General features: G+C 57.6%; 2 protein-coding genes across 2 annotated transcripts in view; one reads left to right on the forward strand and one right to left on the reverse strand.

The window, feature by feature from the left end:
* LOC115643208 (dedicator of cytokinesis protein 2-like) overlaps positions 1 to 23,157 on the reverse strand; it is a 298,187-nt gene that overhangs the window by 35,134 nt on the left and 239,896 nt on the right. The window lies entirely within an intron of this gene.
* The window catches only part of LOC115643200 (INSYN2B protein-like), a 34,886-nt gene continuing 16,690 nt past the window's right edge, over positions 4,962 to 23,157 (forward strand). The window contains exon 1 of the mRNA XM_030547069.1: positions 4,962 to 6,627. Coding sequence (XP_030402929.1) covers positions 4,970 to 6,627 — 1,658 coding nt within the window. The 5' untranslated portion in view covers positions 4,962 to 4,969. The remainder of the gene's footprint in view (positions 6,628 to 23,157) is intronic.

Here is a 23,157-nt window from a genome sequence, read left to right on the forward strand (position 1 = left end):
ACCTGGGAACTTTGCTTGTTCTCAGCACCTGTTAACTCTGGGCCACTCTGCTGAGTCGGCAGCTTGGTTACAGAAGAACGAGCTGTAAGGGATGTGGCTGCAGCACCGTGCACGTGCTGCGTTGCCATCTCAAAACAGGGCAGCAATCCCGCTGTGCAGTTCCCAGATGAGGCACGGGGGAGCAGCACAGGGTGTGCTCTAGGGAGCAGGGCCCGAATGCGAGCTGCAGGGGGTGATCCCTTCTATGCCAGGCCCAGCCTTGCCCACATGCGGTAGGGAACAAGGCAGCAGCACTCAAAGGGTGCTGAGGAAGGGGTGTGCCGGGGGGAGGGGGGCAGGACTTTTGGAGTTGCTCAGCAGGCACCTCTGGATATTCACAGACCTTGGACATTAGGGACACTTTGGGTATGTCTCCACTGGCCATGTCACCGCGCGGTAGCGGCAGCGCAGTCCCGCTGTATCGCCCGGGGAGAGCTCTCTCGGCAATAAAAAATAATCACCCCGAACAAGCGGCAGGAGTGCGACTCCCAGCAATAAAGCTCTGTCTATACTGGTGCTTTTCAGTGCTAAAACTTGTGTCACACGGGGCTGTTTTTTCACAGCCCTGAACGACTAAAGTTTTAGCGCTGAAAGTGGCCGTGTAGACACAGCCTGAATTGCACGGCAAAGGAGCGTTGCTCCCGGCGTTTTAGTGACTCTAACTCTCCCCACAGCTCCAAAGCAGTTCTCTTCCATACCCCTTGGGGTGTCTGGAGGATGGCAGAGGGCACCTCAAGCAGGGCTGCTGAGCATGCGCTGTGAGGTGCTGCATGCGGGAAGGAGTGGGGAACCCTGGCTGGAGCAGAGGGGAGGCGTGAGAGCGGAGGAGACTGGAGTTGGTACAGGGTGTGGCCGGAGATGTATGCCTGGGCGTGATGTGGGATCACAGGGTGGGGGAGCGTGTGTGCTCATGACAGAGCTGATGTGGCAGGGAAGACGTGTAGGTGCCCACGCTGTGAAGCGTGTGCGTGAGTGGGTGCAGCATTGTGAAATGGACCATAGGGCACTCTCCTGCCCTGCCCCGGGCTGGGCTGTATCTACCATTGCTTACAGAAACAGAACCAAGGGCCCTGCAGTGGCCAGTGACTCCAGTTGCCTCTGACACGAGGAGTGACAGGGGCCTAACTCTGGACACACACTGTAGTTCCCGAAGCGAGGGCAGAGGAGGATTCTCTGCCATGCCATTTAGATACAGCGCACGGCAAGCCTAGAGCCTCCAGCTGATGGTGGTAGGAGGAGGTCTCTGAGTGAAATCCCAACGAGCTGAGTTGGAAGAGTCCCTGCTCCTCGAGAGCAGATTGCTTTACGGATTGTCCCAGGCACCCACACCTGGAGTAGCCGGGGGAATAAGGGGCGGCTGCAGGAAGGGCGCCCAGGCCTGGAGTAGCCGGGGGAATAAGGGGGGCTGCAGGCAGGGCGCCCATGCCTGGAGTAGCGGGGGAATAAGGGGCGGCTGCAGGCAGGGCGCCCAGGCCTGGAGTAGCCGGGGGAATAAGGGGGGCTGCAGGCAGGGCGCCCAGGCCTGGAGTAGCCGGGGGAATAAGGGGGGCTGCAGGCAGGGCGCCCAGGCCTGGAGTAGCTGGGGGAATAAGGGGCGGCTGCAGGCAGGGCGCCCAGGCCTGGAGTAGCCGGGGGAATAAGGGGGGCTGCAGGCAGGGCGCCCAGGCCTGGAGTAGCCGGGGGAATAAGGGGGGCTGCAGGCAGGGCGCCCAGGCCTGGAGTAGCCGGGGGAATAAGGGGGGCTGCAGGCAGGGCGCCCATGCCTGGAGTAGCGGGGGAATAAGGGGCGGCTGCAGGCAGGGCGCCCAGGCCTGGAGTAGCCGGGGGAATAAGGGGGGCTGCAGGCAGGGCGCCCACGCCTGGAGTAGCCGGGGGAATAAGGGGGGCTGCAGGCAGGGCGCCCAGGCCTGGAGTAGCCGGGGGAATTAGGGGGGCTGCAGGCAGAGCGCCCAGGCCTGGAGTAGCCGGGGGAATTAGGGGGGCTGCAGGCAGGGCGCCCAGGCCTGGAGTAGCCGGGGGAATAAGGGGCGGCTGCAGGCAGGGCGCCCAGGCCTGGAGTAGCCGGGGGAATTAGGGGGGCTGCAGGCAGAGCGCCCAGGCCTGGAGTAGCCGGGGGAATAAGGGGGGCTGCAGGCAGGGCGCCCAGGCCTGGAGTAGCCGGGGGAATAAGGGGCGGCTGCAGGCAGGGCGCCCAGGCCTGGAGTAGCCGGGGGAATTAGGGGGGCTGCAGGCAGAGCGCCCAGGCCTGGAGTAGCCGGGGGAATAAGGGGGGCTGCAGGCAGGGCGCCCAGGCCTGGAGTAGCCGGGGGAATAAGGGGGGCTGCAGGCAGGGGCGCCCAGGCCTGGAGTAGCCGGGGGAATAAGGGGGGCTGCAGGCAGGGCGCCCAGGCCTGGAGTAGCCGGGGGAATAAGGGGGGCTGCAGGCAGGGCGCCCAGGCCTGGAGTAGCCGGGGGAATAAGGGGGGCTGCAGGCAGGGCGCCCAGGCCTGGAGTAGCCGGGGGACTGAAGTTCAGGACTGAGGAGAGGGAGCGGCAGGCTGAGACTGAGGGGCAGCAGCAGAATTGATGGGGAGAGGGTGCCCTGTTGTGGAAGAGCAGGGCCTGGACACCTTCCACTCGGAAGAGCACCATGCAGGGACTTGCAGTTCAGGCTGCCTCTTTGTATTCAAGACAGGGAAACAGATGCAGCTCTTGGATGCCTGCTGAACTGCCAGCAGTGCCCTCTGTGGAGCAGCAGGAAGGCCCTTGGCTCAGGGATGATGCACATTTTCTCACTGGCCCATTTGCCATGTTTCGTGTGAGCTGGCTCCCTGCACCCAAGACCCTGGCCTATCACTGCCCCATGGGGAGCCCAGGACCCTGGCCCGTCACTGCCCCACAGGGAGCTGCCTCCCTGCCCCCAGGACCCCAGCTCATCACTGCCCCACGGGGAGCTGGCTCCCTGCCCCCAGGACCCTGTCCTATCACTGCCCCACGAGGAGCTGGCTCCCTGCCCCCAGGACCCTGGCTCATCACTGCCCCACGGGGAGCTGGCTCCCTGCCCCCAGGACCCTGTCCTATCACTGCCCCACGAGGAGCTGGCTCCCTGCCCCCAGGACCCTGGCTCATCACTGCCCCACGGGGAGCTGGCTCCCTGCCCCCAGGACCCTGGCCTATCACTGCCCCATGGGGAGCCCAGGACCCTGGCCCGTCACTGCCCACGAGGAGCTGGCTCCCTGCCCCCAGGACCCCGGCTCATCACTGTCCCACGGGGAGCTGGCTCCCTGCCCCCAGGACCCTGGCTCGTCACTGCCCCACGGGGAGCTGGCTCCCTGCCCCCAGGACCCTGGCCCGTCACTGTCTCATGGGGAGCCGGCTCCCTGCCCCCAGGACCCTGGCCGTCACTGCCCCACGGGGAGCCGGCTCCCTGCCCCCAGGACCCTGGCCCGTCACTGCCCCACGGGGAGCCAGCTCCCTGCCCCCAGGACCCTGGCTCGTCACTGCCCCACGGGGAGCCTGCTCCCTGTCCCGTCACTGCCCCACGGGGAGCCGGCTCCCTGCCCCCAGGACCCTGGCTCGTCACTGCCCCACGGGGAGCCGGCTCCCTGCCCTCAGGACCCTGGCTCGTCACTGCCCCACGGGGAGCCTGCTCCCTGCCCCGTCACTGCCCCACGGGGAGCCGGCTCCCTGCCCCCAGGACCCTGGCCCGTCACTGCCCCACGGGCAGCCGGCTCCCTGCCCCCAGGACCCTGGCCCGTCACTGTCCCACGGGGAGCTGGCTCCTTGCCCCCAGGACCCTGGCTCGTCACTGCCCCACGGGGAGCTGGCTCCCTGCCCCCAGGACCCTGGCCCGTCACTGCCCCACGGGGAGCTGGCTCCTTGCCCCCAGGACCCTGGCCCGTCACTGCCCCACGGGGAGCTGGCTCCCTGCCCCCAGGACCCTGGCCCGTCACTGCCCCACGGGGAGCTGGCTCCTTGCCCCCAGGACCCTGGCCCGTCACTGCCCCACGGGGAAGCTGGCTCCCTGCCCCCAGGACCCTGGCCCGTCACTGCCCCACGGGGAGCTGGCTCCCTGCCCCCAGGACCCTGGCCCATCACTGCCCTGCATGAAGCTGGCTCCCTGGCATAGCCTGTCTGCCCTGCACAGAGCCCCAATGTGGCAGAGCTATTTTTAACAGTTTCTTCTGATTGAATCAAGCTGTGAACTTATAGCATGTTTATGCTAAAGGGGCTTCCTTGTTCCTTTTTGCTGAAGAGGCAGCGCTGGAGATCAAAGCTTGTCTCTTTGGATTTGTGATCTTGCCTGAGCTGAGAGGGAGGGCTCGAAAGGGGCCAGCAACTCCATGTGGAGGCAGCCAAGTGTGCTAGAAAGTTTGCTACCCTTGGGAGGGAACGTGAGAGGAGACGTGCTGCAGCTCCTGTGCTGGCTCCATGGTCACACAGTCTTTCTGTCTCCGCAGGTCCAAGGGAGCATGGGAGCCATGAGCTGGGCCTGGACCTGCTGCCATCCTGCCCCCAGGGGGGCCAACCCTGGGGGTGACTAAGACGGAAAAGCAGCCAGGAGAATGGGCTCCTGGTGCCCCAGGCCAGGCTCAGGGCCAGCCAGGGCCAGCTGTGCAAGGGCACTTTGTCAGAAGCTTTAGGGGCAAAGGACAGGCAGGACAGCATGCCAAGAAGCCTCGTCACTGCTCCTCCTGTTCAGCTTTCCTTCTGGTCGCTATCCCATCAGCAAGACCCACAAGCAGCAGAGGATGAAGCCAGCTGGCCCCCTGGCCAAGCCACAGGCAGCCCTTAGCACGGGGCCCCAGCTGCAGCTCTGACAGGGAGAGGAGATGCTCCCTCTGCCAGGTTGCAGCGCGTGTACTGCAGCTTCCCAAGCAGCAGGGAGGAGGAGCATGGGAGTGGGGCCTGGGGCCTGAGGGCAGGGCCGGGCCGGGCCGGGCGGCACGAGATGGTCAGTAGGGAGACTAGCCCCTGCCTGGCTCGGAGCAATGAGGGCAGCCAGGAGAAAGCCATGACCGTACGCTCGGTGCTGCTCAACCGCGACTCGCCCAACATCGAGACCCGCCTCAAGCACCGACGCAACCGCCCCCAGCAGGTACGCTTCAAGGACCTGCTGGATGGCAACCCTGGGGAGGAGGTGAGCCCCCCGCAGGAGCCAACAGCCACACCTGACACCAACACCCCATGTGCCTCGACGCCTGCCAGGGAGTCCCCTGAGCTGGTGGCAAGCTGTGCCTCGGACGCCCAGTGGGGCTGGCACCAGGCCAAGCCGTGCTCACTGACGCTGCCTGTGCCCAGCAAGGTGTGTCTGAGCACGGCCATCCAGACCTCCCCCAGCCTCCAGCAGCAATTCCCAGCCTCCCGTGTCCGCAGCAAGAGCGCCTGCGACTTCGCCCAGCAGGAGGTGCTGGCCGCAGCCTGGGAGCCCAGCAAGAGCCAGACAGGCTGCTGGGGCCCAGCCAGGGCTCCCGCCTCCACCAGAGCCAGCGGGGATCTCCCCCACTGCATCCTCACCAGCCTTTCTGCACACAACCACCTCCCTGCCTCCCCCCTCGCCCAGCACACCAGCAGAGAGGGGCAGCCAGGCCCCACTCCACATGCCACTTTGTGCCACGGGTTGACTCCACCGCCCAGGGCTCCTTGCCCACCTTATCCAGGGACCATCAGGTGTACCGCTGCCAACTATACCTCCCAGCAAAAGGGCTGCCCACCAGCACCCAGCCCCGGCCTCTGCTCCTCCCAGCCCCCTGCATACACCAGGAACTGTGGGAGCCCTAAGGACAGCCATGATGCCCCTGCTCCATGTCCCCTGCGCCCTCCCTCTGTGCCATGTGGACAGCCTGGGCCACCAGCAGAGCCACGGCCTCAAAGCAGGAGCCAGTCTGAGCAGGACCTGCCATCCCAGCCTGCTCATAACCACGTGGCTGGCAGCCATGGGCTCGGCCAACCAGCTCAGTGTCCCTCCCAAAGAGGGCCCACTGCTGCCCTGCAGCAGCAACACAGCTCGTCCTGGGCCAGCCCCAGCTGCCTCCCTTCAAACCACATCCCCAGCACAGTCCTGCCACCACCAAGCCTGCCCAGTACTACAGCCACCATGCTGAAGAAGACACCAGCCACCCTCAGCCACCAGGCTCCCAGCAGTGGATGGGCCCAATCTGTGGCTGCAAGGCCCAGCGTCTGCAGCCAGCTGAAGGCCACCCAGACCGAGTGTGGCCTCATGAACTTGGAGGAGCCTCAGCAACTGACCTCCACATCCAGCCAAGGGCACCCCCCAAGGACACAGCAATTCACCCGGACTCCAGGGGCCCCCTGGAGCAACGAGCCGCTGGGTGAGCCCTGTCTGACGGCCAAGCAGCTGGAGACTCTGCACCAGGTTCAGGACCTTCTGCAATTGGTGGTTGCAGCCAAAGGGCAAGTGGGTCTGTCCAAGGGGGATGAGCATTTCCTAACATCTCGGGGACATGTGGGTGTGGGGCCTGGGCAAATGGGGGACCTACAGTCACAGCTGCAGTCCCTGGAAGGGGTGCTGGAGACCAGCCAACAAACCATCAAGATGCTGCTGGATGTCATCCAGGACCTGGAGAAGAAGGAGGCCCAGCGGGATGGGTGAGCAGCAGGGTGCAGGTGGGCTGCTGGGAGGGGAAAGACAAGGTGCACAACTCTGCCGTAGGTTTGGCTCAGCAATCAAACACAGTATCAGGTCAGGGAAGGATAACACTACTCCAGAGAACTTCGACCTACTGTCCAAACAGCACTGACCCAGTGCCAGCCCACTGACCCCCAGCTGTCCATGGGCACCAGCCCTGCCATGCCTGCTCTCAGGCCTCCCCATCTCCTGCCAACACACACCTGCCTTCCCCCTTGGGTCTCAGGGGTAATCCAGTCTCCGAGCACAGCGTGTCTTGGCTGTTCTGCTGAGTCTGCCAGCCAGTGTAAAGCACAGGGATGAGTGTGTGTCATGGGAGCAGAGATCCTCAAACTCATCTCAGACAGGGCCCTTAGATGGGACCTGCTGTCAGTCCCTCCTGAGCCAGGTGGGATTCAGACGGGTTCCCTGCAGGAGAGAGGCTCCGGAGCTCATTAGCACTATCCTGAAGCAGCCAGGCCCTGTACGTACTATTGCTACCCCTTGGAGAGTGAGTCTGCTGTCTGGAAAGATCAGTTCAAGTGCAGACTTTTCTGCAGCTCACACAGGCAGGGTCTTCTCCTCTCTGCACACACAGGCAATGCCTCCCACCAGTGCACTCAGTCGCTAGCAAACCCACTGCACAATTAAATGTCCTACCTTCTTAGAGGGACAGTTCTCATTAAACAAAATACAAACCCTAAAACTACACCAGTAAAACAAATGTTAACACACCATCCAGATGTATCTCCCCATAGGATGGTTTGCAATACAAAATAACAATACTAATTGCAGAGTCCTCACACTGTGAGAGTCATTAACAGAGTTTGAACCCATGAGTTGCAAATCCACCACATAGACTTCCCCAGCTCTGGGGGATGAGGGGTGAGGAAAGCTTGCTAATATCTCTGTGTGGGTCAGCCCATGGAGCAAGCCAGGACACATTGTCACAATTCCATGAGTGTTTGGGAGCTGGTGGGATGCTGGGTATCAGGGTTACTGGGGACAGAGCATGATGTGGTGGTTCTAGACATCACAGCCAAACAACTATGCTTCAGTCTTGAGTTGTCCACAAGGACTGAACTCAAGGCTTGGCTCTAAAAGCACAACCAGCTCCATTAGCATGGAAGTAGTAACAGACTCAGGTTATGTCCACACTGCAAACCCCCTCCGCAACAGTGAGTCTCAGCCCAGGTCAACTGATGTGAGCTTGGCCTTTGGCGCTGAAAACAGCTGTGTAGACATCTGGGCTTGGGCTGGAGCTGGCTCTGGGACCCCCACCCCCTTTCACTGGATTTCAGAGCCTGGGCTCCAGCCGAAATCTGAATGTCTGCGCTGCTATCGTTAGCCCCAGAGCCGGAGCCCTGCCAGCGACAGTTCGTTGATCCGGGCACTGAGACGTACTGCCAGAGGTGCGGCTCATTTCTTTTTGCAGGGTAACCCTATCCTCAGAATCCTCCATATGGGATGTACCACGAAGGAGTGACACCAAGCCGCACTGCATCAGTGGGGTTACACATGCATTTAGCACATTGCTTCAGAAAGGCTGCAGGGCAAAGTGGATGAGATTTGGGTCTGTCATATTAAGCACGTGGATTCTGGACCTAGGCCTATCTGTAGAGATCTGGTGGAACCTCCTAGTTCTCTGTAAACCAGGTGGATGCTAGCTGCCCTCGTCTAGGTTGTGGTGTGTGCCATGGGTTACTAGTGGTTGTGAAGGACAATAATATATTTGCACCAGTGGAAGAGCTGGGCTTAGAACTCACGTTCTCCTGGTTTACAGCTCAGCATGCCTTGCCTTTGGGTCACACATGTATCCTGGCCCCTTTCCTGTACAATGTGGATTGGCAGAGACGAATGCAAGACTCGGCAGCTGATTTGCACTGCTCGCTCCAGAAAAAGGAAGCTACAGCAGCAGTGAGAGCACAGACTGACTCCCCAAGGTGGCCTCTGTTGGGGATCCAGGCCTCCCTGCTGTGTGCAGTCAGGTCTCTCCAAACAAAGCACTCAGTGTTCATGTCTGTTCATTTCACTGATTCTGCTGCTCCTGAGAATGGGGATCTGGGAGCAGCACCAGTGCCCCTGACGCATGCCAGACATGGGGCCCAAAGTGTGAGTCTGCCCCTACCTGGAGACCAGAACATCCACCTCTACCAATGTCCCTGAAGCATGGCCAGGTCTGGTGTCTGCATTTCAAAAAGAACGTTAAAGTCTGGAAGGGAGTCAGAGAAGAGGTACAACGATTCGAAGTCCTGGCAAACCTGCCTTCATAGTGAGAGGCTTAAGAAGCTCAATCTATGCAGTTTATCCAAGAGAGGGATAAGAGGGGATGTATCGCAATTGGTTGCTGCCTGCATGGGGAGCAGAGGGCTCGTTAATCTAGCAGACAAAGGCAAAATGGGATCAGTGGCTGAATGCTAAAGCTAGAGATAAGGAGCAGTTTTTTCTACGGGCATGTTGCTTTAACGTGGCTGGGCAGTCATGGCACAGCGCTGGGAGAGAGCTTTCCTAGCGCTGTAAAAACCCGCCCCCACGAGGGGAGTAGCTATCAGAGCTGGAAGCACAGCTCCCAGCGCTGGTGCACTGTCTACACTGCCACTTTACAGCCCTGAAACTTGCAGCGCTCGGGGTGTTTTTTCACCCCCCCGGAGTGAGAAAGTTGCAATGCTGAAAAGTAGCAGTGTGGATGAGGCCTAAGTGTGGGTAATTAACCACCTGAACAACTTACGGAGGATTGTGGTAGATTCTCCATCACTCGAAGCCTTAAATGAAGAGTGGATCTCTTTGTCAAAGAGGCACCGTAGCTCAAACAGAAGTTCCATGTGGGCTTACCGCAGAAATTACAGGGTGAGGGTCTGTGGCCTACACTCTGGGTGGTCAGACTAAATGATCACAGTAGTACCCTTCTGGCCTTAAAAATATACAAAATCCTAGACATGTAGCACTGGAGGGGACTTTGCTAGGTCATCTAGTCCAGTCCCCTGCACTGAGGCAGGACTCGGTATTATACAGACCAGCACTGACAGGTTTGTCTGACCCAGGGTGGGCAAACTATGGCCCGCAGGCCACCTCTGGCCCGCCAGCCGATTTAATCCAGCTCTCACGTTCCTGCTCAGGATGCACGTGTGCTGTGGCTCCCGGAAGCAGTGGCATGTCCCCCCTCTGGCTCCTATGTATAGGGGCAGCCAGGGGGCTCTGTGTGTTGCCACGCCCACAGGCGCCGCCCTCACTGCTCCCATTGGCCAGGAACTGCAGCCAGTGGGAGCTGCAGGGGCAACGCCTGTGGGCAGGGCAGCACACAGAGCTGCCTGGCTGCGCCTCTGTATAGAAAGTGGAGGGGGGACATGCAGCTGCTTCCAGGAGCTGCTGAGGTAAGTGCTGCCTGAGCCTGCATCCCTGACTCCCTCACATGCCCCAACCCCCTGCCCCAGCCCTGATCCCCCTCCTGCCCTCCAAACCCCTCAGTCCCAGCCTGGAGCACCCTCCTAGACCCCAAGCCCCTCATCCCCAACCCCACCCCAGAGCTTGCACGCCAAGCTCGGGGCCCTCACTCTCCCACACCCAGCACCCTGCCCCAGCCCAGAGCCCCGACCTGCACCCTGAACTTCTCATTTCCGGTCCCACCTCAGAGCCCAACCCCCCCTAGCCAGAGCCCTCACCCCCCCGGTGCCCCAGCCCTGATCCCCCTCCCAGCCTCCGAACCCCTCAGTCCCAGCCTGAAACACCCTCCTAGACCGCAAGCCCGCCATCCCCAGCCCCACAGCCCACACCCCCAGCCAGGGCCACCCCCCACTTCTGCGTCCCACCCCCCTGCCCCAGCCCTGAGCCCCTTCCCGCACCCTGAACTCCTCTTTTCTGGCCCCATCGCAGAGCCCTCATCCCCTCCTGCACCTCAACCGCCATTTTGTAAGAATTCACAGCCCGCCATACAATTTCCATATCCAGATGTGGCCCTCGAGCCAAAAAGTTTGCCCACCCCAGTCTAACTTGTTCTTAATCTCCAATGATGGAGGTTCCACAACCTCCCTAGGTAATTTGTTCCCGTGCTCAACCACCCTGATAGTTAGGAAGTTTTTTCTAATGTCCAACCTAAACCTCCCCTGCTGCAGTTTTTGCCTCTTGTCCTGTCCTCAGTGGACAAGGAGAACAGTTTGTCACCCTCCTCTTTATAACAACCTTTTACAGACATGAAGACAGTTATCATGGCCCCCTTCAGTCTTCTCTTCTCCAGACTAAACAAATCCAATGTTTTCAATCTTTCCTCATAGGTCATATCATTTTTGTTGCTCTTCTCTGGACTTTCTCTAATTTGTCCACACCTTTTCTGAAGAGTGATGCTCAGAAGAGGACTCAGTACTCCAGTGGAAGCCTTTTCAGTGCTGAGTAGAGCAGAAAAGACGGTTACTCACCTTTGTAACTGTTGTTCTTTGAGATGTGTTGCTCATATCCATTCCAGTTAGGTGTGCGTGCTGCGCATACACGCTTATTGGAAGATTTTTACCCTAGCAACCCAGGTGGGTCAGCAGGGTCGCCCCCTGGAGTGGTGCCGCTATGGCACTGGATATATACCCCTGCCGACCCGACTGCTCCTCAGTTCCTTCTTGCCGGCTACTCCGACAGTGGGGAAGGAGGGCGGGTTTGGAATGGATATGAGCAACACATCTCGAAGAACAACAGTTACAAAGGTGAGTAACCGTCTTTTCTTCTTTAAGTGATTGCTCATATCCATTCCAGTTAGGTGATTCCCAAGCCTTACCTAGGTGGTGGGGTCGGAGCGAGATGTCGCAGAGTGTAACACTGCGGAACCGAAGGCTGCGTCATCCCTAGACTGCTGAACCAGGGCATAGTGGGAGGCAAAGACGTGGACCGAGGACCAGGTCGCTGCGCGACAGATTTCATGAATGTGCATGTGAGCAAGGAAAGCAGCCGATGAGGCCTGAGCCCGCAGTCACGTGGCCCGAGGGGACGTGAGCCAAGTCATAGCAGGCGCAGATGCACGACCTTACCCAGGAGGAAATCCGCTGCGAGGAGATGGGTAGGCCCTTGATACGCTCAGCCACCGCCACAAAGAGTTGGGGGGTTCTGCGAAATGGCTTAGTTCGCTCGATATGAAAAGCGAGTGCTCTACGGATGTCTAAGGAGTGTAGTTGCTGCTCCCTGCGAGATGAATGTGGTTTTGGGAAGAAGACAGGTAGGAAGATCTCTTGGTTAACATGGAAGGCCGATACCATTTTGGGGAGAAAGGCTGGATGTGGTCGCAACTGCACCTTGTCCCTGTGGAACACAGTATACGGGGGATCTACCATGAGCCCTGAAGCTCCGAGACTCGTCTCGCTGAAGTGATGGCCACCAGGAAAGCGGTTTTCCATGAGAGGTAGAGAAGGGAGCAAGTTGCTAACAGCTCGAATGGGTCGGACATGAATCTGGCAAGAACCAGGTTAAGGTCCCATGTAGGGGCAGGGCGGTGTACCTGGGGGTAGAGGTGCTCCAGGCCCTTAAGGAATCTAGACACCATCGGGTGAGAGAATACCGAGCGGCCATCCTCCCCTGAGTGGAAGGTAGAGATGGCCACCAAATGGACCCTCAGAGATGATACGGCCAGGCCCTGTTGTTTAAGGGACCAGAGGTAATCCAAGACGTTGGAAATGGAGACCTTGGTGGGAAGAAAGTTCCGCTCCGCGCACCAGCACGCGAAATGCTTCCACTTGGCCAAATATGTCGCTCTAGTGGAAGGTTTCCTGCTACCCAGGACCACCTGTTTCACTGGTGTAGCGCAACACAGCTCAGACTGGGTCAGCCACGCAGGAGCCATGCTGTGAGGTGGAGGGACTGAAGGTCCGGGTGAAACAGCTTGCCGTGGTCCTGAGTGATCAGGTCCAGGTGAAGAGGTAGGGGGACTGGGTCGGCTATGGATAGGTCTAGTAGCATGGTGTACCAGTGCTGCCGAGGCCATGCTGGAGCTATCATGATCAAGTGGGCTTTGTCCCTGCGTACTTTCAGTAGGACCTTGTGGACGAGCGGAAATGGTGGAAAGGCACAGAGCAGGTGCATCATCCACGGTACAAGGAAGGCATCCGCCACTGAACCCGGTGAGAGGCCTTGAAAGGAGCAGAACGTCTGGCATTTCCTGCTCCCGCAGGACGCAAAGAGGTCCATCCAGGGAAACCCCCACCTCCAGAAGAGCGAAAGAGCAACGTCTAGGCGAAGGGACCATTTGTGGGAAAGGAAGGATCTGCTGAGGCGATCCGCCAGCGTGTTCCGAACTCCCGGGAGAAAGGACGCGATGAGGTGTATAGAATGGGCTATACAGAAGTCCCAGAGTCGTAAGGTCTCTTGACACAGGGGTGAAGATCTCGTGCCACCCTGCTTGTTTATATAGTGCATGGCCGTTGTGTTGTCGGTGAATACTGACACACAACGGCCCTGTAAGTGTTGTCGGAACGTCTGGCAAGCAAGGCGGACCGCTCTCAGCTCCCGGATGTTGATGTGGAGGGTCAGCTCTTGAGATGACCAAAGGCCCTGGGTGCGTAGGTGCCCGAGGTGAGCCCCCCAACCCAGGGATGATGCGTCCGTTGTCAGGGATGCCAAGGGCTGGGATGGATGGAACGGGAGCCCCGCACACACCATGGAGGGATCCAGCCACCACTTGAAGGAGTCGAGGACGTTCGGGGGAATGGTGACGACCATGTCCATAGGATCCCTGGCTGGGCGGTACTGTGAGTTGAGCCACGACTGGAGGGGCCGGAGGCGCAGTCTTGCGTAGTTCGTTACGAACATACAGGCTGCCACATGGCCCAGGAGAGTGAGGCAAGTGCGCACCAAAGTCAACGGCGCCGCTTGCAGCCTCTGGATGATGGCTGCCGTAGTCTGGAACCGTGACAGTGGTAGGCAGGTTTTGGCAAGAGTGGAGTCCAGGGTGGCGCCAATAAATTCTGTCCTCTGAGTGGGGATCAGACTCAATTTTTCCACATTGATCATTAGACCTAGATGTACGAAAAGGTCCTTGACAATGCAGACATGACTGAGGACTCGCGCCTCGGAGGTCCCGCGGATGAGCCAGTCGTCTAGATACAGAAATACGTGTATCCGACTGCGGCGAAGGTGGGCGGCGACTACAGCCATACATTTGGTGAATACTCTTGGGGCTGCAGAGAGGCCGAACGGGAGGACCGCGAACTGAAAATGTTGGCGGTTGGCCACGAACTGGAGGAACCTCCTGTGAGATGGGAAGATGGCTATGTGGAAGTAGGCATCTTGCATGTCGAGGGCGGCATACCAGTCTCCAGGATCCAGGGATGGGATAATGGTCCCCAGGGATACCATACGGAACTTCAACTTTATCATGTATCTGTTGAGTTCCCGCAGATCGAGGATAGGTCTGAGACCTCCCTTTGCCTTGGGGATTAGGAAGTAGCGGGAGTAAAACCCCTTGCCCCGCTCGTGCTCTGGTACCTCCTCTATGGCCCCTTTGGCGAGGAGCGTTTGCACCTCCTGTAGGAGGAGTTGCTCGTGAGAGGGGTCCCTGAAGAGGGACGAGGGAGGGGGCTGGAAAGGGGGGGGGTTGAAATAAATTGGAGGTGGTATCCAAGTTCCAGCATGCGTAAGACCCAACGATCTGATGTTAGCTGGGACCATGCAGGGAGGAAAAAGGAAAGACGGTTGGAAAAAGGAGGGGATGGATCCTTTAAAGAAACTGGTACAATGCCCTTGGGCGCACTTTCAAAAGGAAGGTTTTGGCCCTGAGGAAGGCTTGGAGGAGCTTTGGTTCTGGCCCCCTTGGTTGCCCAATTGCCTTCAGCGACCGTTTCTGCCTCGCCGTCTGGCAAAGTCTTGTCTCTGCCGGGGCTGAGGGTAAGGGCGGTGCAGTTGGGGTCGGAAGGGCCTGCGCTGAGTTACCGGCATGTGCATTCCTAATGAGCACATAATGACCCTGTTGTCTTTTAGGCTCTGCAGCCTAGGATCAGTTTTATCCGAAAACAGCCCTTGGCCCTCAAATGGAAGGTCCTGAATAGTGTGTTGGCGCTCCGGGGGGAGGCCGGAGACCTGCAGCCACGAGATACGGCGCATAGTCACGCCAGAGGCCAGAGTCCTGGCAGCTGAGTCTGCGGCGTCCAGGGAAGCCTGGAGGGAAGTTCTCGCCACCTTTTTCCCTTCGTCGAGGATCGCCGAGAACTCCTGTCGTGCGTCCTGCGGAAGCAACTCCTTAAATTTGTCCGCTGCCGCCCAGGTGTTGTAACTATAGCAGCTAAGGAGGGCTTGCTGATTGGACACGCGGAGTTGGAGTGCCCCTGCGGAATAGACTTTTCGCCCTAGCAAGTCCATGCGCCTCGCGTCCTTTGATTTAGGGGCTGGAGCCTGCTGGCCATGGCACTCCCTCTCGTTAACCGACTGGACGACGAGGGAGCAGGGAGGAGGATGGACATACAGATATTCATAGCCCTTGGAGGGTACCATGTATTTGCGCTCTACACCTCGCGCAGCAGGCGGAACAGAGGTCGGAGACTGCCAGATCGTAGTGACATTGGCTTGTATGGTCTTAATGAATGGGAGGGCCACTCTAGTGGGGGATCCGATGACAAAATGTCCACCACTGGGTCCTGTACCTCCGGGACCTCCTCGGCCTGCAAGTTCATGTTTTGTGCAACACGCCTGAGGAGGTCCTGGTGGGCCCTGAGGTCAATTGGTGGAGGACTGGCAGATGAGGTTCCAGCTACAGCCTTGTCAGGGGAGGATGAAGAGGAGAGACCTGGAACGAGCGGGTCTGATGAGGGTTCTGCCTGGTGGATCATGCCTGTCTCCCTGGGGAGCTCAGAGTCCTGAGGTTGAGTCAACCCTTCCTCCATAGGAGGAGGAGGAGGAGGACGGGTAATCGTGGCCTCCGGCACCCTGTGTTCTGAAGTGGTCGAGCGCGATGGACCTGGGAGAGGGCCTTGGGCCTGATGGTATGCCCAAGGCGTCCAGAACCCCCACTGCTGCGGTCCATGATCTTGAGGCTGGGGCTCATGGAATAACGCAGCAGGCACGTCGGTGTCTGGGGCGTATGCACTATCTGCCTGAGAAGACACGGACGGTTGTCGGGACGGCCATGGAGGAGCCGAACGAGGCTGATATGAGTCCTTTGCTCATGTCGCTGGAGATCTCCTCAGTGCCGGGGATCGGTACTGGGAATCATACCGGTGCCGAGACCGAGACCGGGACCTGCAACCAGCGCAGTGCCGGGAGGTCGACCTGGATCTCGAACGTCTGCGGCAGGACCGGCTGCGAGATTCTCAGTGCCAGGAGCGGTGCCTAGAGCCAGAGCGGTACCGAGAGTACCGGGCACGACGAGAGGTGGATCGGTGCCGCGAGTACGACTGGTACCGCATAGGTGAGTGGTGCTGGGACTGCGAGCGGCGTCTCGACCGGGACCGTCAGTGGGACCTCGAGCGGTGCCGGGACCTGGATCGAGATCAGTGCTGGCTTGCCGAGTCTAGCGAAGGAGGTCTCATAGCGGCTGGTTTGCCTCTGGAATGCAGTACCCGCACCGGCGGTGCCGGGGGTTGAGGCAAGGCAGACTCAGTCATCGCAATAAGGTCCCTGGGCGAGGCGAAGGTCTCCAGTGTGGAGGGGACTGTAAGCTCAACCACAGGCCTCGGCGGGGAACTCTCAAGGACCGGACTCAACGGCCCTCTCGGGACCGGAGTCGATGGTACCACAGTCGTCGGTGCTGCAGCAGGAGTAGGTGCCGAGCGATTTGAACGAGACTGCATCGCAGGCGTGGTGGGAGCTGAGAGTCTTCGATCAGGTCCCTGTGCCGGAGAAGGCCGGTGCCGAGGTGTCTTGGCAGCGCCGGCGCGGTCCGGTGCCGGAGGAGCGCTGTCAGCGCTCGGTGCCGAGGACGGAGGGTTGAGGGGTGCCTCCATAAGGAGAGTCTTTAAGCGAAAGTCCCTCTCCTTTTTAGTCCGCGGCTTAAAGGCCTTGCAAATGCGGCACTTATCGGAGATGTGCAATTCCCCGAGGCACTTTAGGCAAGAGTCATGGGGATCGCTCGTGGGCATCGGCTTCTTACAGGCTGAGCATGGTTTAAATCCCGGTGAACCGGGCATGGGCCCCGGCACCGGGTGCGGGGAAGGGCTAATGCCCGAACCCCACTAAACTATATACACTAACTAACTAAGAACTATAAAACTAATTACACTATAGACTAGTTAACTATATACAACAAGAGATCAACTGAACAAGAAGAAGCTAGGGAAGTGGAGATCAGCTAAGTCGCGCTCCACTGTTCCAACGACCGACACGGGCGGTAAGAAGGAACTGAGGAGCGGTCGGGTCGGCAGGGGTATATATCAAGCGCCATGGCGGCGCCACTCCAGGGGGCGACCTGCCAACCCACTGGAGTTGCTAGGGTAAAAATCTTCCGACGAGCATGCACGCACGGCGCACACACCTAACTGGAATGGATATGAGCAATCACTCAAAGAAGAATAATTACATCTCGTGTCTTGCTGACAACGATCCGGCTAATACACCTCAGAATGTTCGCTTTTTTTTTTTGCAACAGTGTTACATTGTTGACAGGGACAGCTCCAGGCCACAGTGTGCCAAGCACGTGCTTGAGGCAGCATGCCGCGGAGGGCGCTCTGTCGGTTGCCGAGAGGGCGGCAGGCGGCTCCGGTGGACCTCCCACAGGCGTCCCTGCAGAGGATCCGCTGGTCCCACGGCTCAGGTGGACCTCCCGCAGGCGTGCCTGCAGATGTTCCACCGGAGCCGCGGGAGCAGCGGACCCTCCGCAGGGATGCCTGCAGGAGGTCCACCAGAGCCGCGGGACCAGCGAGCAGCAGAGCGCCCCCCGCGGCGTGCCGCCGTGCTTGGGGCGGCGAAATGGCTAGAGCCGGCCCTGATTGTTGACTCATATTTCATTTCTGATCCACTAGAACCCCCAGATCCCTTTTCGCAGTACTCCTACCTAGACAGTCATTGCCTATTTTGTATTTGTGCAATTGATTGTTCCTTCCTAAGTGGAAGACCTTGCATTGTCCTGACTGAATTTCATCCAATTTATTTCAGACCATTTCTCCAATTTGTCAGATCTTTTTGAATTCTAATCCTATCCTCTAAAGCCCTTGCAACCCCTCCCAGGTTGGTATCACCATCCCCAGACTTGATAAGCGTGATCTCTATGCCACTGTCCAAATTATTTATCAAGGTATTGACTAGAATCAGACCCAGAACAGATCCTTATGGGACCCTACTCAGTATGCCATTCCAGCTTGACACTGAACCCTTGATAACTACTCTCCAAGTACCATTTTCCAACCTGTTGTGTACCCACCTTATCATTGGTTCGTCTATGATCTATATCCCTAGTTTGTTTATGAGACGATCATCTGAGACTATCAAAAGCCTTAGTAAAGTTGAGATATATCCCATATACTGCTTCCCCTCGTCCACAAGGCTTCTTGGATTGACATGACTTGTTCTTCACAAATCCATTTTGACTGTTACTTATCACCTTATCTTTGAGGTGCTTACAAACTGATTGTTTGATTATTTGTTCATTACCTTTATGGGCATAGAATTTAAGCTGACTGGTCTACAATTCTCTGGGTTGTCCTTATTCCCCTTTTTATAAACAGGTACTATATTTGCCCTTTTCCAGGCCTCTGGGATCTCTCTTGTCCTCCACGAGTTCTCAAAGATAATTGTTAATGGCTCAGAGATCTCTTCAGCCAGTTCCTTAAATATTCTAGGATGTATTTCCCCAAACCCTGCTGACTCGAAAATATCTAACTTGTCTAAGAAATTCTTAACTTGGTCTTTCCCTATTTTAGCCTCAGGTCCTACCCCAGTCACACTGATGTTCACTATGTTAGTCATGTGATCACTGCTAGCCTTTTGGCGTTTAACATGAATCTGGATACTGTGTGCCGTCCTGGCCATCTCACCTCACCTGCTGTACTGCGGAATTAGGGGGAGCTCAGAGATGAAGGAGCAACAAGAATGATTTGAGTCTTGGAGAAATTCTCCCATGAGGGTCTGACCAGACTGGTATTGTTTCCCTTAGAGAGGAGATGCGTTAGAGGAGATTTGGCTATAAAATACTGAATGGGCTGGAGATGGGTGGTAGAAGCAGGAGCTCCTGTTCTCCCTGGTTCACAGCACATGGACAGGCAATGGAACTGAATGGGGAAACTTCAAACCGATCAAAGGAAATACTTTCACACACACACTAATTATTTTTTGGAACTCTCTGCCACAGGATGGTGTTAGGACCAAGAACTTCAGATTTAAAGCGGGGCTAGGCATCTGTGTGGAGAACAGAGGAATGTACTTGTGTGTGAGAATAGTTGATGCTCAGAAGCGAGTCCAGGAATGGATTGGCTCCAGCCCTGAGGCAGGGCTTATCACCTCATGGGCTGGATGAGACCACAGTTGGAGCAGATGACCCCACTTCTGCCTGCTTCAAGGTTTCTTACGCCTTCCGCAGAGGCAAATGGTCCTGGCCCCTGTCAGAGATAGGAGACTGGGCTAGATGGGCCATGGGGCTGACCCAGGCTGGCAAGTCCAGCTGCTGTCTTTATCTGTTGTGACAAAGTTCCTTCTCTACCTTGATGGGTCCTGCTCTTATTGGCAGATTTGCTTGCCTCACAGATTCATCCTGCGGGTTGGGAAACAGCCCAGAGACCTTCCCCTCTGGTAGAAGCCACAGTCCAAGTCAATTCCTCCTGTGTTTGATCAGGAGTTGGGAGGTTTGGAGGGAACCCGGGCCCGCCCTCTACTCCGGGTTCCAGCCCAGGGCCCTGTGGATTGCAGCTGTCTAGAGTGTCTCCTGGTACTGCTGCGCAACAGCTACAACTCCCTGGGCTACTTCCCCATGGCCTCCTCCCAACACCTTCTTTGTCCTCACCACAGGACCTTCCTCCTGATGTCTGATAACGCTTGTACTTCTCAGTCCTCCAGCAAGATGCCTACTCACTCTCAGCTTCTTGCACACCTCTTGCTCCCGGTTCCTCACACACACTTCCTCTCCTCTGGCTCTCTTTGGCCTGACTGGAGTGAGCCCTTTTATAGCATCAGAGGGGCCTTAATCAGTCAGGTGCTTAACAGTCTCACCTGACTCTTAGCAGATTAATTGGAGTCAAGTGTTCTCATTAGCGTAGAGCAGCTCCTGCTCTGGTCACTCAGGGAACAGAAAACTGCTTATCCAGTGACCAGTATATCTCCCTTCTACTACTCTGCTGTTCCCAACTGGCCTGGGTTTATCACACTGTCCATCCAGCTTGTTCCTTCTAATGGTTTCCTCATCGCACAAATGCTACATTATACCAACAAGGGGCTGTCTCCATGCTTCTTGCACTATTAGCTATGCAGGGCACATGTACAAAGTGTGTCGTATTTGGGGCGAGGTTCACTCCAGGCTTTCTACAGGCCACAGGCTCCCCAGAGAGCTCAGAGTGCGAAGGGCCACCAGGTTTTCTGCTAAGCTGCCATGAGGAGCTCCAGCAGGGTGATCATGTAGGTGATCATGTACTCAGTGGTGGCTCCAGGCACCAGCCTTCCAAGCGCGTGCCTAGGGCAGCAAGCCGCAGGGGGCACCCTGCCAATCACTGTGAGTGCAGCAGTCAGGCTGCCTTCAGCAGCATTTCTGCGGGAGGTCCACCAGTCCTGCGGATTTGGCGGCGAGTACGCCAAAGCTGCAGGACCGGGGACCTCCTGCAGGCGCGCTACCGAAGGCAGCCTGCCTGCTGTGCTTGGAACGGCAAGCTAGAGCTGCTCCTGCTCCTACCACCCAGATCTGCCACCTGGTGAGAAGCATAAAGTCTGTTCTGAGTCAGGGAAGGGCTGGTCCTGCTTTGAGCAGGGGGTTGGACTAGATACCTCCTGAGGTCCCTTCCAACTCTGATATTCTGTGATACTAACTCAGCTTGGCCCTGCACTGAAGACTAAATGATACAAACATGGGAGAGTGGTAAATAGTGAAATGGACAGGTCACTGCTAGAGAGCGAGCGGGATCCCTTGCAGCCTGTATGCGAATGAAAAATACGCATTCTAATATGGCTACCTGTGAATGCGTACATCTAGCAGCAAGAACTAGGCCACACTTACAGAGTGGGGGATTCTATCCTGGGAGCAGGGACTCTAGAAGTATCACATGGGGAACAAGTATTTAATAAGGGGCTCCTCAGTCCAGCAGAGAAATGTATAACCTGATCCAATGGCTGGGAGTGGAACATAGACGAATTCAGGCTGGAAATAAGGCATAAACTTTTACCAATGAGCAGGAGTGAAAGTAAAAGACGGTTACTCACCTTTGTAACTGTTGTTCCTCGAGATGTGTTGCTCATATCCATTCCAGTTAGGTGTACGCGCCGCGTGTGCACATTCGTCGGAAAACTTTTACCCTAGCAACTCAGTGGGCCGGCAGGTCGCCCCCTAGAGTGGCGCCACCATGGCGCTCCATATATACTCCTGCCGGCCCGCCCGCTCCTCAGTTCCTTCTTGCCGGCTACTCCGACAGTGGGGAAGGAGGGCGGGTGCGGAATGGATATGAGCAACACATCTCGAAGAACAACAGTTACAAAGGTGAGTAACCGTCTTTTCTTCTTCGAGTGATTGCTCATATCCATTCCAGTTAGGTGAATCCCAAGCCTTACAAAGGCGGTGGGGTCGGAGTGAAATGTGGCAGAATAAAACTGCTGAGCCAGAGGCTACAGCCTCTCTTGACTGCTGAACCAGGGCATACTGCGAAGCAAAGGTAAGGACCGAGGACCAATGGAGCTTCGCGACAGATCTCGTGGGTAGAAACACGAGCCAGCAAGGCGGCAGATGAAGCCTGAGCCCTGGTAGAATGCACGGTGATGTGGCTTGGGGAAATATGAGCCAAATCATAACAAGTGGGGATGTCCGCCATCACCCAAGATGAGATCCTCTGAGAGGAAAACAAGCAAGCCCTCCCTTTGGCCCGCTACCGGGGCAGAGCTGGGGCACCCTAGGAAATGATTCTGTCAGCACAATATAATGCGAGCACTCCACCGATGTCCAAGGAGTGCAACGGTTATGCCCATTGCATTGAGCTGTGGGTAACATGAAAGGCCAAAACACCTTACGGAGGAAAGCCGGGTGCGGTCATAACTACACCTTGTCTTTGTGGAACCTGCGTAAGAGCTCTGATCTCAGAGACCCGTCTGGCCAAGACTAGGTTGAGGTCCCAGGGCGGGGCTGGGCGGCGCACCCGAGGGTGCAAGCGCTCCAAGCCCTTGAGGGACCTCGAACCCATAGAGCGTGGGACACTGAACGTCCATCTTAGCCTGCTGGAAGGTAGGGATGGCTGCTGAGAGTATCCTCAGCGATGATACCGCCAGATCCTGCCGCTGAAGGCCAGAGGCAGGCCAAATAGAGGGGATCGAGACCTCAGCAGGAGCAAGATCGAGCGTACTGCAGCTGTAAAGGAAACGCTTCCACCTGGCCCGGTACGTTGACCAGGTGGAAGGCTGCCTGTCACCCCGACTCAGGTACGCAGGAGCCACGTGAGGCGAAGAGGCTGCAGGTCCGAGTGACGAAGCCTGTCATTGCCCTGAGTGATGAGGTCTGGGCTGACAGGCCGAGCAACGTGGTATGTCAGTGCTGCCTGGACCACTCTGGAGTGATCATGATGATGCGCGCTCTGCCCCTGCGGAGTTTGAGCAGGACCTAACGAACCAGTGGGAACAGTGGGAAGGCATAATGCAGTTGGCCGTTCCACGGCATCAGGAATGCGTCCAAGATCGATTCTGAGGAGAGACCTTGGAAGGAGCAGAACACCTGGCATTTCCTGCTCTCGCGGTGAGCGAACAGGTCTGTGTGAGGAACCATCTCCACTTCCGGAAAGCGGGACGCCTCACATGGGGCAGAGTGATCCCTCGTAAGACAGGAAGACCTGCTGAGTCAAAGAGTTAAGACGTTCCAAACGCCTGGGAGAAAGGACGTCGCCAGCTCCATCGAGTGGGCCATGCAAAAGACCCGGAAATGGATGGCCTCCTGACAAAAAAAAAGGGGGAAGGACTATGTCCCCCCTGAATACTTATGAAGCACCTGGCCATTGTGTTGGCTGTAAACACCGAGATACAACGGCCTCGCATCTGCCGCTGGAACCCCTGGCATGCCAGGCGGACTACTCTCATTTTTGGGGCATTAATGAGGAATGCCAGCTCCCTAGAAGACCGAAGGCCTTAAGCTCGGAGGTGACCATGAGCACTCGAGCAGAGAGATGATGCGTCCGCCGTCAGGGGCAGTGAGGGCTGGGGCGGATGAAACCGCATCCCTGTCCACACCAAGGAGGGAGTTAGCCACCACTCTAGGGAGCCTAAGGCGTTCGAGGGAACGGTGACTACCATGACCATTGGCTCCCTGTCCAAGCGGTACGCCGAGGTGGGCCAGACTTGGAGAGGACGGAGGCGGAGCTTGGCGTGTTTGGTTACAAACTTGCGGGCAACCATGGACCCAGGAGACTGAGACAAGAACGAGCTGAGGTCGTTGGGAAAGCCTTCAG

Source organism: Gopherus evgoodei, unplaced genomic scaffold (assembly GCF_007399415.2).
Source record: "Gopherus evgoodei ecotype Sinaloan lineage unplaced genomic scaffold, rGopEvg1_v1.p scaffold_52_arrow_ctg1, whole genome shotgun sequence".
Taxonomy (NCBI): Eukaryota; Metazoa; Chordata; order Testudines; family Testudinidae; genus Gopherus; species Gopherus evgoodei.